This window comes from Octodon degus, unplaced genomic scaffold (assembly GCF_000260255.1).
Source record: "Octodon degus isolate 3935 unplaced genomic scaffold, OctDeg1.0 scaffold00001, whole genome shotgun sequence".
NCBI classification, from domain to species: domain Eukaryota; kingdom Metazoa; phylum Chordata; class Mammalia; order Rodentia; family Octodontidae; genus Octodon; species Octodon degus.
In genome coordinates this window covers 37,729,958-37,746,191 of record NW_004524577.1, presented here as the reverse complement: position 1 = coordinate 37,746,191, position 16,234 = coordinate 37,729,958, and the positions used below count along the sequence as shown (strand labels likewise).

At 42.4% G+C, this 16,234-nt stretch overlaps 1 protein-coding gene across 1 annotated transcript in view; it reads left to right on the top strand.

Moving 5' to 3' along the window:
• The window catches only part of Il31ra (interleukin 31 receptor A), a 67,198-nt gene that overhangs the window by 49,942 nt on the left and 1,022 nt on the right, over positions 1 to 16,234 (top strand). The window contains exons 7-12 of the mRNA XM_004623221.1: positions 3,235 to 3,417; positions 4,190 to 4,291; positions 5,061 to 5,207; positions 7,681 to 7,821; positions 8,533 to 8,626; positions 15,693 to 15,774. Coding sequence (XP_004623278.1) covers positions 3,235 to 3,417; positions 4,190 to 4,291; positions 5,061 to 5,207; positions 7,681 to 7,821; positions 8,533 to 8,626; positions 15,693 to 15,774 — 749 coding nt within the window. The remainder of the gene's footprint in view (positions 1 to 3,234; positions 3,418 to 4,189; positions 4,292 to 5,060; positions 5,208 to 7,680; positions 7,822 to 8,532; positions 8,627 to 15,692; positions 15,775 to 16,234) is intronic.

Sequence of the window (16,234 nt, the reverse complement as noted above, 5' to 3'; positions counted from 1 at the left end):
AAAAAAGAAAAGACCAGGGTTGTAGCTCAATGTGAAGGGTCTGGATTCAATCCTTAGAACAGGGCACTACCACCACCACACAACAAAGCAAAGCAAAGCAAAGCAAAGCGCACAGAGGAGGGAATGGTGGAAGTATTAATCCATAACCTGCTTTCACACTATTGCTGTTTTACAAGGTATCACTGACCGTCAGCACATTGCCAAGAAGCTATAGTTGGCCAACATCTGGTCTTGTTGCTGCCTTGGACACAAAGAAACAATAAAAAGTTGAATTTAGCTTGTTTTTTTTTTTTTATGTGTTTGGTACAGGGTCCACAGGGTGTACAGGATCTCACTACAGAGATTGGACTCATAGTGATTCTCCTGTTTTCAGCCTCCCAAGGGTTGGGATTATGGGTGTGCGCCACCACGCCCAGCCTCAATGGCACCCCTGGAGTGGGGCTGACATGCTTACCGAGGACTGAAGCTGGGTGCTGCGCTCTGCTTAAGCAGGCGCTTTGGTTTGCTGAGCTATCTGGCCGGCCCTCTTAGCATGATTTTAATTGGCCTGACAACTGTGAAGTTTTATTGTTACAAAAATCACAGCTATTTGTTTGCATATTATCTCTGCCTTCCTTTGTGCAAGGATGGCAGAGTTGAGCAGCTGTGGTAGAGATCATCCAGCCGGTAAGGTCTAAAATATTTACCCTAAAGCTCATCACTCTAACTTACCTCCCTCATTACAGAGGAAGTTTACAGACAGCAATTCTAACCAATAAGAAGGTCACATTTTCTGAATTTTGTTTAATAAAGTAGAGGCAGCTAGAGAGTAATCAAAGTAAATGGCTATCATTAAGTCTGATCACTATATAATACTCATCAGTATATTTCATACATTGTGCAAAGATAACATAGGTTATTCTGTTTTAGCCTTGAAATGACTCATAATGTAGATGTTAGATCCTTTTCTGTTTTTTTTTTTTTTTTTTTTTTTTTTTTTTTTTGCAGAACCAGGGATTAAACTTAGGCCCTTGTACTTGCTAAGCAAGCACTTATTCTACTGAGCCATCTCCCCGGCCCCCCTTTTTTGTTTTTTTAAACAACAAAGAGATCCAGGAGGGTTCAGTAATTTGTCTAGCTCTTGAGGTGGGATTCTAGCCCTGGTGTACATGAACCTATTGGTACAAATTAATATATTATTTTGGACTTTGGTTACGAGTGGATTTAGAATTCTAGTCACCTGCTATGTGATGCCGAGCTTGTTACTTACCTCTGTGGGCCTCTATATTCTCAACTTCAGAATAAGGGATGGCATAGATGAATCTTCAAGTTCGTTCTCCCTGCATATCCTGAATTTTGTGAGATCTTAGCCAGCAGACAGCTTCCAAATGGTCAGAGGCAGGGTGTGAAGAATCATAGCTACTTGTGTGGTCAGTGGGCTCTGTCAGGGCCGGTTCAGTTGAATCAGGACAGCTGGTCACAGCAAAGCAGTCCCTAGGAGCCGTTATTTAATAGAACCAGATTGACTCTTCATGCAAGTCATGAGGAATTAGCAGTCAAGACACTTCCCTTTCCCAGGAAGGAGGTATTTCCTGAGAATGTGGTATAACTGGAATAATTACTCAAAAATTTCTTGTTAGCAATGGAAGGAGGTGGCAATCAGTTTATACTCAGTGGGATGATGACTTGGAACCTTCTCTTTGAGCATTCTTGGTGAAACTGACCCCTTCCTCTTTCATGGCTGACTCATGGCTCTGGGGAACCCATTCCACGCCCCTCGCAGTCCCCTTAGTCTGCAGCATGTGTGGCAGTGCAGATCCAGCTCCTGCTCTGCAGAGCTCCTAGATGGGTGAGGAGAAGGAGCGAGGCAGCTGGGCTCACTTCAGGCCAGGATTTGCTGGCAGTCACTAGGAAAGTGCCTCCGGGGAGAGCAGAAACAGGAAGTGGCCAGGCGAGGGAGGGGTGTCCAGCAGAGGGATTCCTTGTCCTGGGATTGCTGTAACAGACTAGCAAACCAGTGGTGTGAAGTAACAGAAATGCACTGACTCATGGTTGTGGTGATTACGGGACTAAGTTCAAGTTGTCCGTTGGGCTGTACTCCCTCTGAAGCATCTAGTGTCTTCCTTTCCTTTCTGCTTTGGAGTCTGCAGGGATTCCCTGGCCTTTGGTAGCTCCAGTAACTCCAATGTCTGTCTCGGTCTTCATGTTGCCAGATACCTGTGTCTCTGTTTCTGTGTCTAAATTCCTTTTTTCTTATGAGACAGATCATAGTGACTTAAGGCCCCCAAATTTAATTTTTGTCTGGAATGGCCCTATTTCCAAAGGAGGCCACATTCTGTAAAAGTAAGACATTTTGGGGAGAGGGGCTTACAAGTCATCCTACAACAAATATAGTCTGGGGTAAAAATCTTGTTGGATCCCATAGGCAGATTATGGAGTATAAGTTACATTCTAGAGTTATCCCAACCAAATGAAGTAAGGAGCATTTGAGGGTCTAAAAGTCAAGGAAGGTTGCCAGTGTTCCAGTGAAGACCTCTGGCCTGGGCTAACTGGGGATGTTTCAGGCCGCAGGTCTGGGAAGGCAGCAAGTAGAAAGCAGAAGTTCTGGGGATGAAGTGTGGTGATAGCCAGGCTCTGCGATCCTTGTGCTGCCCAACGCAGCTTCCTGTATTCTTTGTGCCTCAGTTGCCCTGTCTTAGAGCCACCTCCTCAGGTTGACAAGCCAGCTGGTCTTGCTTCTAGGACTAGCAGCAGGAGGGTCTCCTGCAGGATCAGTTTGGGAAACAGACCCATAAACTGCCTGACAAGGACTCGACTCCCATATACTGTGCATATACAATCCATTGTTCCTCAGGCTTATGTTGCTTTTGACCTGCAGAAACATCTATGGTTGGGGAAGGTATATCTTTTTAAGCTCTTGAGTGAAATGAGTTTCTAGAAGCAGGTCAAGTTTAGGGAGGCAGAAGTACCTAGGACTGGGGGTGAAACTCTGGTTTTAGCATGTGCAAAGCCTTCGGTTAACCCCTAGCAGTGAAAAAAGAAGAAGAAAATTTAAACAGCACTTAATTATCGAAACTGTTGAGCAAGGATGAGTGAGAAAAAGGGGACACAGTAAGAGGAATGGAAACAACGCTGTCATGGGGCACGCTGGGCTCTGACTTCCTTTCACAGCTCAGACACTGGGTGGGTGCCGGCGTGGCAGGCCAGCTGTGGAGCGCTGGCTAGCTGCGAAGCAGTGCCGTTCTCTCCTTCCAGCGTTCCTGTGTATTCAGGCTGTGGAGGCCTGCCTTGTTCAGGACCAGCTGGAGGTGAAGTGGCCGTATTCCTGTCCGGAGGTGGACACATGGATCGTCGAATGGGTCCCAGATGTAGACTCGGAGTTCTCTGCCTTGTCTTGGGAATCTGTGTCTCAGGCCAGGCACTGGACAATCCAGCGAGGTAGCTGGCATGGAATATGCATGCACCCTTTTAAATGGTTTTTAAAATCCTGGACTTTGGTTTCAAAGTGTAAATGTGGTTAACAGCGCTTGAAAAGGCTGTGAAAGTTCAGTTAGGTGTCATGCCTCTGGGAATCTCCCAGGAAAAGCTGGCACAGAGAGCGGTGGGTCTTGGGCCAGCTAGAAAACACCTCCTTATCACGCACCATCAGAGAGCCCTTCTGAAATATCTGCATTATCCTATTCACAATTCCAGAGTACAGATCCCATCAGTCCCACTAGGGGCATTCCCTTCATTCTGGTTGCCTGTTTACTAGCCAAACTCCTTTCCCAGGAGACTGATACAGGCATCCGTATTAAGAAATATGCTTCTGAAGGATGAAGGCAGAGAGCAGAACTATATTTCATGGTATCTGAGTCCTTCAGAGTGATCTGCTATTGCTAGAAGCATTAGGATCTATCGTGCAGTGTCCCGAATTCATACGATGGATTCGGAGATGGAGGAAGGATTGAATTTCCTACTGACCTCTTCGTGGATGGCCGTGTAATCTTATTGAAGTGGCGCAGAATTTATTCCTAAGAATTAATTGTAAAAATCTTAGAATAAGGACAGACATTTGAGACCACCCAACCCAACACTCTTATTTTCCAGATGAGGAAACTAGAAATATGCAACATCTCCTGGGAGTCTTAGACTCATCGTTAGGGGCCTAGTGTTTCTTCCATTCCGATGTGCTCTGCACTTATGCTTCTTTTTTTATTCTTTTTTCCAGATAAATTAACACCCCTCTTGTGCTACAACATCTCTGTGTATCCAGTGTCACAAGGCCGAGTGGGAGTGCCGTATTCTATCCAGGCATATGCCAAAGAAGGCAGTATGTATGCCCATATGGACACCAGGCTTTGTCCAGTATTTAGAGAAAGCTGAGAACGATGGCTCAGTCAGAGTCCCCATTTGTTCTGCACCTTCATCTTGACACAGTGGGGTCAGGTCATAAGTTGGGGTTGCTGAATTTCAAAGCTAGGACAGGCATTAATAACCAGTCCAGTCCTCATTTTATAGATAAAAAGCTGAGGCTGAGCAAGATGAAATAACTTGCCCAAAGCCCCAGAGAATCTTAGTGTAAATAGAGTTGCAACCTGAAATAGCATTTAATTAGGACCAATGCAGGGAGGCTGTGGAGTAAATTGAACATGTTAAAAATTATTTTTAATTATGTGACAGTAAGCAAGGGCTTTTCTGATGAATTGCCCAGATTTTGTTTGGATCTACTCAGAAGTGAACACCCTCCAAATTTAACATTGAAAAGTATCTCTCACTATGAAAAGGCTGTCTAGGGAAGCTTAACCTCCAAATACTGGACAATAGCTGTATTTCACATTTATGTATGAAAGATCTGAGTGCCAGGCTAGAGAGAGAGATGTAGAAGAAAGTATATTTTCTAGCCTTTGATGCCACTTGTTTCCTAAGATGCATGACTGCAGGAAATATCTCTTCTAACAAGTTACTCATAATCTTCCTATTCAACCCTACGTCTCACCTCCAGGTTGTAGTTTTGGTCTGGGAACTAGCAGAGCTTGTGGGAAGAAGAATCTGCTGGGCTGTGACTCAGTGTTAATCCTTTATCTCCTTGTCTTCTCAAGTCCCATCAAAAGGTCCTCTAACCAAGGTAGAAAACATTGGTGTGAAGACAGTCACCATCAGATGGGAAGAGGTTCCTAAGGAAAAGAGAAATGGTTTCATCAGCAACTACACCATATTCTACCAAGCTGAAGGAGGAGAAGAATTCTGTAAGTGTGCTTATAGCTAAGATGAAAAAGAAATCCATCTGCCAGAAAGATGATATAGATGGATTGGTCATAGGTGTCATTCCCATGGAAGTGAAATATCTGAAGTTGGATAAATTACTAACTTCTTTGAGCCTCTTTGAATGCGGGGTCAAGAGCACCATCTCTTGGACTTGAGGGTGTTAGGTGAGAGTGAAAAAACAGAAACTAAGAACCTATAGCAATAAGGATAGTTTGTCCTGGTCAAAACCTGAAGAGTTGACCCAACCCCAAGAAATATCGACCATTATTCTAGAGAGAAGGATGCCTGGCTTAAAGAGTGAGGTTGGATTGATTGGGGGAAGACCCTTTTTGATGACATTTACGTTAGTGCAGGGCTCTTTACCATGACTATTATTCTTCTTCCTCCTCCTCCTCCTCCTTCCTCTCCTCCTCCTCTTCCTCTTCCTCCTTCTCCTTCTTCTCCTTCTCTTCCTCCTCCTTCTCCTCCTCCTCCTGCTCCTGCTCCTCCTCCATCTCCTCTGTCTCCTCCTCCATCTCCTTCTTCTCCTCCTCCTGCTCCTCTTCCTCCTCCTCCATCTCCTTCTTCTCCTCCTCCTGCTCCTCTTCCTCCTCCTTCTCCTCCTCCTTCTCCTCCTACTTTTCCTTCTCCTCCTCCTCCTTCTCCTCCTCCTTCTTCTCCTCCTCCTACTTTTTTCTCCTCCTTCTTCTCCTCCTCCTCCTTCTTCTCCTCCTCCTCCTTCTTTTCCTCTTCCTCCTCCTCCTGTTTTCCACTTCCTCTCCACCTCCTCCCTCTTTTCTTGAGATGGGTGTGTCTGTGCAATTCAGGTTGGCCTTGAACTCACGACATAGCCCAGGCTGGCCTCAAGCTCACAGAAATCCTCCTGCCTCAGCCTTCCAAGTTCTGGAATTACAGGCATGGACCACTGCTTCTGTTTTTTTTTTTTTTTTCTTTTTTTGCAGTACCAGGGATAGAACTTGGGACCTTGTGCTTGCCAGGCAGGTACTTATGCCCCTGAGCCATTTCCCCAGTCCTTGGCTTTTTAGCATGACCTCCACTGTTCATTGACAGCACATACTTTTTTTTTGGAGTTCACCCTAAATTCTGAGCAATTCTTGGTTTCCTGTTCAGACTAAGTTTTGCCTTTCTTGTAGCAAAATATGTACAACATAAAATTTACTGTTTGTAAGATTTGAAAAGGCCTAATTTAGCAGCATTAAGAATGTTCACAATGGTGTGTAACCTTTTCTACTTCCTAGAATTTTTGTTTCCACCTTAAATAGAAGCTCTGTAACCTTTAGTCAGTTTCTGTGCATGCTCCTCTTCCCACAGCTCCTTATAGCCACCAAACTGCTTTGTGTCCCTATGGATTTCCCACTCAGAATATTTTATGTAATATAGCCAGGCCAGGGGATAGCTGAGTGGTAGAGTGGGACTGTTCTGAGGTCCTGGGTGCATTTCCTAGAATTGAAAAATAAACAAATAGATAAATAAGCATACATATGTAAATAAAATTATGATATGTGGACTTTTGAAGTTCATCTCTGTTGTAATGAGTGCTTAATTCCTTTTAGTGGCTTTTAATTCCATCAAATTTTTTTATATATCATTCATTCATCATTTGACAAACCTTTGGATTGTTTTTCAACCTTATGGCTCTGTGGATATTGCTTCTATGAACACTGAGGTGTAAATGTCTGCTTGGGTCCCTGATTTCAGTTCTTTGGGGAATGTACCTCGAAGTGGAAATGCTGGATCATTTAGTAATTTTACTGGAACTTATTGAGAAACCACCAAACTGTTTTCCACGGTGGTCACCCCATTTTCCATTCCCGGCTCAATGTAAGAGGTGTCCCTTTGCGGTTTTTCCAACACTTAATTTCTATCTGAAAAGAAGCTGTAATGGGTTATCCCGTAGACACAAGGTGGTGTCTCATGACTTACACTTCCCTAACCACTAATAATGCTGAACATCTGTTCATATGATTTTTGGATATTCACATATCTTCTTTGGAAGAATATCTTTTAAGCTTCTTTGCCCATTTTAAAATTGTGTTATCTTTTTCTGTTATTGAATTATGAGTTCTTTATATATGATGGATGTAAATTTTTCATCAAATGTATGATTTGCAAGTTTTTTTAAATTTTGTGATTGATCTCTACTTTCTTGATACTGTATGCTGATAGACAAAAGCCTTTAATTCTAGTGAAGCTCAGCTTGCCTGTATTTTCTTTAGTTGCTTATGCTTTGGTACCAAATTTATGGTCATGAAGATTTTACCTCATGTTGACGTCTAAGAGTTTTTATAGTTTTACCTCTATCAATAGCTCTTTGATTCTTCTCGATGGGATAGTTGTAAACAGGTCATGGATTGAAGAAAGAGGAGGCCAATTCAAAGTATAGACTTCGGTGCTTTCCTATCAGTCTTCAGTCTGGTGTGGGTGTGGTGTTTGACTTCTGTATTTTTCTTTTAGCCGAGACAGTCAACTCTAGCACCCTCCATTATGACCTGGGGTCTCTGATGCGAAAGACCCCTTACACCGTTTGGGTCATGGCTAGCACCAGAGCTGGGGGGACCAGTGGGCCTAGGATAAACTTCAAGACACTGTCGATAAGTGAGTATTTCCCTCAAGTGCTGCGTAGCTCTTCTTGGCTCTTACCTTAGTCCAGTCAGACATCATATTTTCCGAAGGTAGGGGCAGCCAAAACACAGGGCAGCACCTAAGCGAGGAAAGGCCTTCTTCCTTTGCAAGCCCATCTAAAGCCTCCTTACCACATTACCCTGGTAACCTTTGTATGGCTCTGCTTTATGCAGAATCATCTTATTTTGCTTATTGTCTGAATCTACCGTAACATAAGCTCCCTGGAATAAGGACCCCATATTTCTTTCATTTTCTTCTTCTTCTTATTCCCCCTCTCCCCCCAGAACCAGGGATTGAACTCAGATCCTTGCGCACTTGCTTGCCAAGGAAGCGCTTATTCTACTGAGCCATCTCCCTGACCCTTCATTTTATTATTAAGAATAGTGTTTGGCAACTAGTAAGTGCTCAGTAAGTATTCACTGAATGTGTAAAGCTAGAAAATAGCCCCGCAGGACACAATGTTGATCAATATAAAATGTCTTTTTTATTAGGCAAGAAGAAGACAACCAGATGGGAAGGCACAAACCCCAGAGTTTATTTTAATTGAAAGAAACTAAATTTAATTTAGAAGAAAACCTCATTAAAAAAATGTTGCTGAAGCCACTAGAAAACAGGTTAATGTTTGATTTTTTGCCAAGAAAGCGAACTGAACTGATGATGGTTTTTTCCTCTTTTTCTCCAAAGGTCTCTTCGAGATTCTCCCTATAACTTGTGTGGCTGGAGGAGGCTTTCTTATGGTCATCGTCCTTGCAGTGGTCTCTAATTTCAAAAAACAAAAGTGAGTTTATAGTCAATAGTAGTAGATGACTTAAAAATCATGGGCAGAGAGGGACAGGGGGCATCATGGACATTTAGCATAAGGGGGCATTCTACCATGAAGAGGCTCCTAGTCCTTTATCAATTTGGTACATATTTATTGAGCTTATTAGAGGCCATGTCCTTATGCAAAGCACTAAATGGAATATAGCACATTAACAAAACTAAGACAAGGATCACACGATCATTTCAATGGATGCAGAAAAGCATTTAACGAAGTCCAACATTCATATGATAAAAACCCTACGGAAGGGCCAGCCAGATAGCTCAGTGGACTAAAGTGGCTGCTTAGGCAAGTGCTAGGAGACCAGAGTTTGATTCCTGTGCTGCGCCAGCCCCACCCCAGTGGTGTGCTGAGATGTGGATTGAGACTGGGTGTGGTGGCACACGCCTGTAATCCCGGCTGTTGGAAGGCTGTAAACAGGCAGATCATTATGAGTCTGATCTAGTAGCGAGACCCTGAACACCTTGTAGACTCTTCCCTAAAATACACAAGAAAAAAAAAAGGCAAGAAAAAGAAAAATGAAATACTTAGGAATCAGTCTTACAAAGTAAAAGACTTTTATGTTGAATACTATAGTACTCTGAAAAAGGAGTTCAAATAGGATATCAGAAAATACATTCTTTGTTTTTGGGTAGGCAGAACCAATATAGTGAGGATGACCATAGTTCCAAAAATGTTATACAGATATAATGCAACTTGATCAAAATGCTAATTGCGTACCTCACAGAGCTAGAGAAAATGTTTCTATAATTCATTTGGAACCAGAACAGAGCTGAAATAGCTAAAGCAGTTCTGGGCACCAAAGATAAGGCAGGGGGCATCACAATTCCTGACTTGAAATTATGATTTAAAAACGGACAGACAGACAGGCAGGCAAGTAATAAAACAAAAAACCCAACATGGTTCTGGCAAAAAACAGACCCAAGGATCACTGGCACAAAATAGAAGTTTGAGAAACTACTCCAAACGCATTCAGCATTATACTTTTTTTTTTTTTTTCTGGAAGTGGGGATTGAACTCAGGCCCTTGTGCTTGCCAGGGAAGCGCTCATTCTACTGAGCCATTTCCCCGGCCCAGCATTATACCTTTGATAAAGGGCATAAACACCTTCTCAGGAAGAAAGCCTTTTTAATAAATGGTGCTGGGAAAACTGGCTTTCCACATACTGAAGATTAAACCTAGGCTCATATCTTTCACCATGCCCTAAATTAAAGTTGAAATGGATCAAAGATCTAGATACTGGGCCGGTGATACAGCTCAGTGGCACAGTGTCGTCTGGCAAGTGCAAGGTGCTGAGTTTGATTCCTGGTATAAATAGATAAGTAAATAAATAAGTATTAAAACAGAAACAGTAAATCTGCTGGAAGATAGACTAGGTAAAACTCCTGAAGACATAGGTATAAGCAACAACCTCATGAACAATGACTGCAGTGGAAATATCACACAGAATCAACAGATGGGATTTCATATTAATTTCTTGGGGGCCGGGGAGATGGCTCAGTGGAATAAGCGCTTCCCTGGCAAGTATGAGGGCATGAGTTCGATCCGCGGTTCGGCAAAAAAAAAAAAAAAAAAAAGGAGTGACCTTGTCAAATCATATTAATTTCTTTTTATGCAGCAAAAGAAATTACCAACAGAGTAAAGAGTCAACCTACAAAATGAGAATTTTGTAACCAACTATTCCTTAGGCAACTAATATCTAGAATATATAAAGAACTAAAAAAGCAAAACACAAAACTCCAAAAAACCAAATCATACTCTCCAAATTTGAACGTTCAGTCCAAAAATGGGTATCTGAAGTGAGCACACATTTCTCAGATGAAGGTGTACAAACAGCAAATATATGAAAAGATGTACAACATCACTGGTCATCCGAGAAATGCAAATTGAAGCAACACTACGATTCTATTTCACTCCCGAAAGGAAGGCTGTCAGGAAATAACCAATAGCAAATCCTAGAGATGCAGCGGGTTAAGGAGGGGGGAACATTTCTATCACGATAAAAGTAAGTAAAAATATCAATCAAGTTTTACAAAATTAAACTTAAGGATGTTACATGTATTTAAAACTACCAAATTAAAAAGAAACAGAAACAAAACATATATTAAAACTGCCAAGTAGCCCTAGCAACAAAATCCTCTAAAAGCAATCATCATATAGAGTTTAAATGAATTTAAAGTTCTAATAATGCTATTGCACTATAATAAAATGATGTAGAATATTGTCAGCATTTTAATTAAGTCCAAATAGTGGATCGCAGGAAGGTATTTTGCTGTGGCACTATCAACACCTGAGAGTTCTGTACAAGTATCACGTGCCAACAGATGCTATGACTGAAGCACCTAGTAGTTTTAAAAGTGACACTTAAAAACCCAAGCCTGTGAAAATAATCTTGCAAACTTAGTATCAGTGAATGAAAGAAATGCTTCCCACTGCCTTTCCTTGAAATATAAATATCCAAAAAGAGGTCCTTCTCATCCTAATCTCTAAAACTTTTACAAACATGTTCCCATTTCAGCTGTTACAAATCAGGGTCAGGGAGGTAGCTCACTGGCTCAGCACCTCCCTGGAAAGCACAAGGCTCTGAGTTTGAGTACACACACATACACAAAAACCCCAACAACAATGATCATAAATTAAGAAGCAGGTAAAGGACCTGTCCAACCAATCTGTGTCTAGTCCAAGCAGCCTGCCTTAAGCATGTCACAGTATTCCAAAGAAGTAAAAATGATGAACTCATCACCCCAACAAAACCTAGCACACTGAGTTATAAGACCTAAAGCTGAGCATAGAGACACTCACCTTAACCTCACCACTCTAGAAGTCTGTGGCAGAGGACTGTAAGTTTGAGCCCAACCAGGCTACTTAGCAAGACACCCTGCCTCCTAACCTGAGCAACTTAGCGACTTAATGAAACCCTCTCTCCACATAAAAAGTTTTTCTAAACAGTGGCTGGAGAAGTAGCTTAGTACAAAGGCCCTGGGTTAACTCTCCAGGCTCACAATGAATGAATGGACTTTAGAAGGGCTGGGGATGCAGCTCGGTGTGAGGGCCCTGGGCGCAATCCCCATTATGAGGGATGAGGAGTGGAGTGGAGAGAGCTCTGACCAAAAGCCTCTACTCCCTCACTCGACAGCTCAGATGAAGGAAAGACTAAAGCACGTACCTCTATTTCCCAAACTCCTCCCAGAGGCAAAGTGACTTCTCCTGAAATGGTCTGGTTGAGCAGGCCCATCATCCAGTTCTAAAATGAGTAACATTTTTAAGAAAGTCAGAAGTATCTAGGTAGCACACAAACTTTAACCATTTTCAACATTCCACATACAGCAAAGCAGGAATTTTATATAGAAAGAAGTCAAACAGCATAGTTAAAAGGGAGGGGGGGCATGAAGATGAATAGGTAGCTTCCAAAAGGAAAATAAACAATGATTAAATCTCACTCATATCTGAAGAACTGTAAACCAAAAAAGGGAGATAGTAATTTTTCCCACTTGATTAACTAAAAGCATTTTTAAGCTTGCTAATTACTAAGAACAGTGAAGAATATAGGTGAAATGAATACAAATGACAGAGTGTAGATTATAAATCGGGTCAATCTTGATCCTACCTTAAAAGGCATATTTTTTTTTATTAATATGAACTTCCACTCTGGATACACTCCCAAATTTATACAAATACACCTAAGGGTATTCTTACAAGCACGGTCTATAAAGACAAAAAATTGATCAAAGGAGAGCAGAGTACAATCATCCATAGAATCCGGTGCACTCGGATTTCATAGAAATCAACAGCACTCAACGTTTACCAGTCCCCAGCCAGGTGTGGTGGCTCGTGTCTGTTATCCCAGCATTTGGGAAGTTGAGGCAGGAGGATCATGGTGAGTTGAAGGCCGGCTTAGGATATACAGTAAATTCAAAGCCAGAGGGAACTACACAGAGTAGTATGTTGCTCTCTCAACATAAATAGAAAATAAATAACATGTCCAAATTATATGGTGAAGGCTACTTGTCAGTACTTAAATTTTTGCAGTAGAAAGAACTCAGCTAAAAAGACATCTTAAGTAGCAAGAACAGTAATTAGAAAAGAACAATATAAATCACGCAGAAGTAAAAGAGAAAATAAGCAGAAAATAATAAACTAAGAAGAGAACATTTAATAGAATGACTCAGCAGAACCAGAACTGGTTCTCAGAAAAAATCAATGAAATTTGCCAAGTGACAAATCACTAGAACAAAGGAGGGCAGGGGGAAGAATGGACAGATAGGGCGTAAAGAAGTAGAACTAAGAACTTTTAAAATCTTCATAAGAGAAAATTAAAATGACTAAAGAATTTCTCTGGACAACTTTATGCTACTGAGATTAAAACTCTGAACAAAGTGAAAAAACTTCTCAGAAAAATGAAAACACCATAATTATTTCCGAAGACATTTTTTGAAAAATTGTTCTACAGAAATTGGGTCAGAATAGAAGTATCTGTACCAGGTCTAGAGACTGTTTTACATGCACGTTCTAGCACTCTCAAAGAACAAATTATTCCATGTCATACAAATCTAGGAAACAAAACTATTCACCAACTCATTCTGCAAGACTAATATAACTTGGATAAGAACAAAAGAAAATTATAAACCTGTTACTAATTAGATACAAAATTTCAAAACATTAGCAAGCCAATCTCAATTCAAAAAATAAAATATCATGACTAAGTTGATTTTATCCAAGTATGGAAAAGTATTTTAATAATAAAACACCTAAAACGGTAATTAAAACATTAACAAATTACAAAGAAAGCTTACTTCATTATCTCCACTTATAAAAATCAGACCACATAGTTCAACACCCAACAGAAAAGGAGGATGAAAATACAAACAAGTAACTTGAATTAGAAATCCAATAATTATGCTCATAAGTAATACATACTAAAACAATCATATTTTTCTTTAAACTCACAAATTTTGAAAGAGCTAAAAGAAGAAACTGAGTTAAGACAACATGACTTTGATAAAGACTTATAAATTATGAAAAGAAATCGCTAAGTAGTACAAGATACGAAAAATTCTTTAGAAAGCATGGCTTGCAGACTCAACCACTACTGGGACAGGCTATCAACAGCTGAAGACAATGTAGATGTAGTAAATCCTGAACTCAATTATACCCTAAATATGACAAGATACCACGCAGGGTCCCACATCAGCTAGATGACTTTCAAAAAAATCAATTAAAAAAATAAGAAAAAAATTAGAAGATGCCTCAAAATGTAAAAAAAAAAAAAAAAAATCACTGAAATCATAGAAGAAAACTTTCCCAATATAGAAAAGAGCTCAGCATTCTAGTATGAGATATGTAACTCCAAATAGCTACACCCCAAGAAGAGCCTCTCCACAAAGCGTTGTAATTAAAATTCCACACATTCAACAAAAAGAGAGATGCATGTATGATGGACACCGGGAAGCGGGAAATAGTTGTTCAAGTGGGGAGAGGAACAAGGGAGGGCAGAGGAGAAAGAGAAAAGCAAAGACGGAATAGAAGGACAAAATGGAAACAAAGGAAACAGCTTTTGCAAACAAGAAGGGGGAAGAAGGGTGGAGGGAAAGATAGTGGGAAAAGAAGGGTCAAGATCTGTTATGTACAGGTGCAAATTCCCTATGATGAATATGACCGTGATGTATATCAAAAGTGTGCCAGTAACATTTTGAAAAATAAAGGACACGTTCTGTGGTTCGTCAGAATTCAGACCAGCAAGAGGCCTTTCGCCCCGTGCAGCTGGCTGCTTTCTGCGGGCAGGCAGCATGAGCTGCTGTGACGCTGTTTGTCCCACTTGCCATCTGAGGCTAGAACTGGGGGGAGGCCCTGTTTTCCACTGTAGACCCCAAGGGACCCTGACAGCGGCTAGAGGCCGCACAGGGAGCTGGGAACCCCTGGAATGAGAGTGGCAGTTGTGTGAAACCATGAGCTGCTCCTTGCTTGTGGTGCAGTGTTGGGGGGCCGCCTGGAGGGGCCTTTGTCCTGCCTGCCCTGGCCAGCTGGGGAAGCAAGCTGGTCTCTAGCGTCTTCTGTTGCCCCTAACAACAAGCCTGCCACTGCCCCAGTGGCCCTTCCCTGGCGGAGCTGTCTCCCCACACTAGACAGTGTGGGCCTGCTCTGTAGGCAGCTGCACGCAGTTATTTTCAAGCTAACGTCAACCTCCCTGAGCAACTATAGATTGTCCCCAAGTCACCAGCATGCATTGCTTTTATCTTTGTTTGTTTTTAGTTTATTTATTTGATACAGGGTCTAGCTGCACAGTTCACACTAGTAGTGATCCTCCTGTCTCAACCTCCCCAGCACTGGGATTACAGATATGCACCACCACACCCAATTTTGGGGCCAGCACAGTGTGCCCAGGGCTCCAGGGCTGGCATGCTATGCAGAACCAGGGATCGAATTTGGGTCCTGTGCTTGCCTGGCAGGCGCTTAGACGCTTAGATCATCCCAGCCCCATCAGCATGCATTTCTGTACATTACGCACTTAAATAATCAGTCTCAGTCTTGAGGATGCAGCAGAATCAGGCCCCGGCATGCGGGTTTCTGGAGCAGTGTGCTGGGGTAAAGCCTAAAAACTTGCGTTTCTGTAACGCTGTCTGAAGTGCTGGTGCTGCAGCCTGGGAACCGAGGTTTGGGTGGAGCGTGAGGCCTGTGGCGCAGCTCCGCAGACTAGGCCTCCAAGCTGTAGTCCTGTGATGACTGTCAGTGAGAGCATCGTGTCCAGCATCAGGACCGGATGTGGAGACGCAGGGTGGGAGGAAGAAGAAGGTAGGGACGGCTTTGCGCGGAGAGGGCTCGCTCCTGTCACATCCCTAGATAACTTGCAGCTTCTGCCTAAATGACTTCGTGTCCCTGGGTCTCTCTGGAGGCTGGGAGCTTGCCCTTGTTTCATAGGATCCAAGTGATTTCCTCCAACAGACGGCGCTGCTTTGGTTCAGCAGTGCAGCACAAGTAAAACACTTCCCACAATCACCTCCTGTCTTGCATTTTTATGTCTTAGTAGCAAGCTGGCTCGCCTGTGTTGGCCTGTTGTACCCAACCCTGCAGAAAGCAGTATAGCCATGTGGCTTGGAGCAGACTTCAAGGTAAACACTGCTGTTCTCGTGAAGGACATCATTCTGTTGACTATTGTGGAGGGAGACCAGGTGGAGGGAGACAAAGACAGGCTGGGGCCTGAGCTGTTCTCCAGGTTGCAGAAAAAGATCTCCAGGTCGAGAGGTCCCAGGGCACAGCTGGTGAGAGGGCACATGGCTGCAGCCTTCCTGGGGTAACTGTGACCTCACGCTTTGGACAAGAAAGGGTTCACCAGGCTCAGGGGACTCAAGTGCTCTGAGTTGGGTCCAGGGATACAAGGATGACAGACACTGCCTCTGCCAGGGGCACCTTTGATTTCTTCTGGTGTCTCACTGCTTTGCCATTATGGTTGTGCTCGTGTGCTCTCTCTCCCTCTCTTTCTTTTCTTTTCTTTTCTTTTCTTTTCTTTTCTTTTCTTTTCTTTTCTTTTCTTTTCTTTTCTTTTCTTTTCTTTTCTTTCTTTCTTTCTTT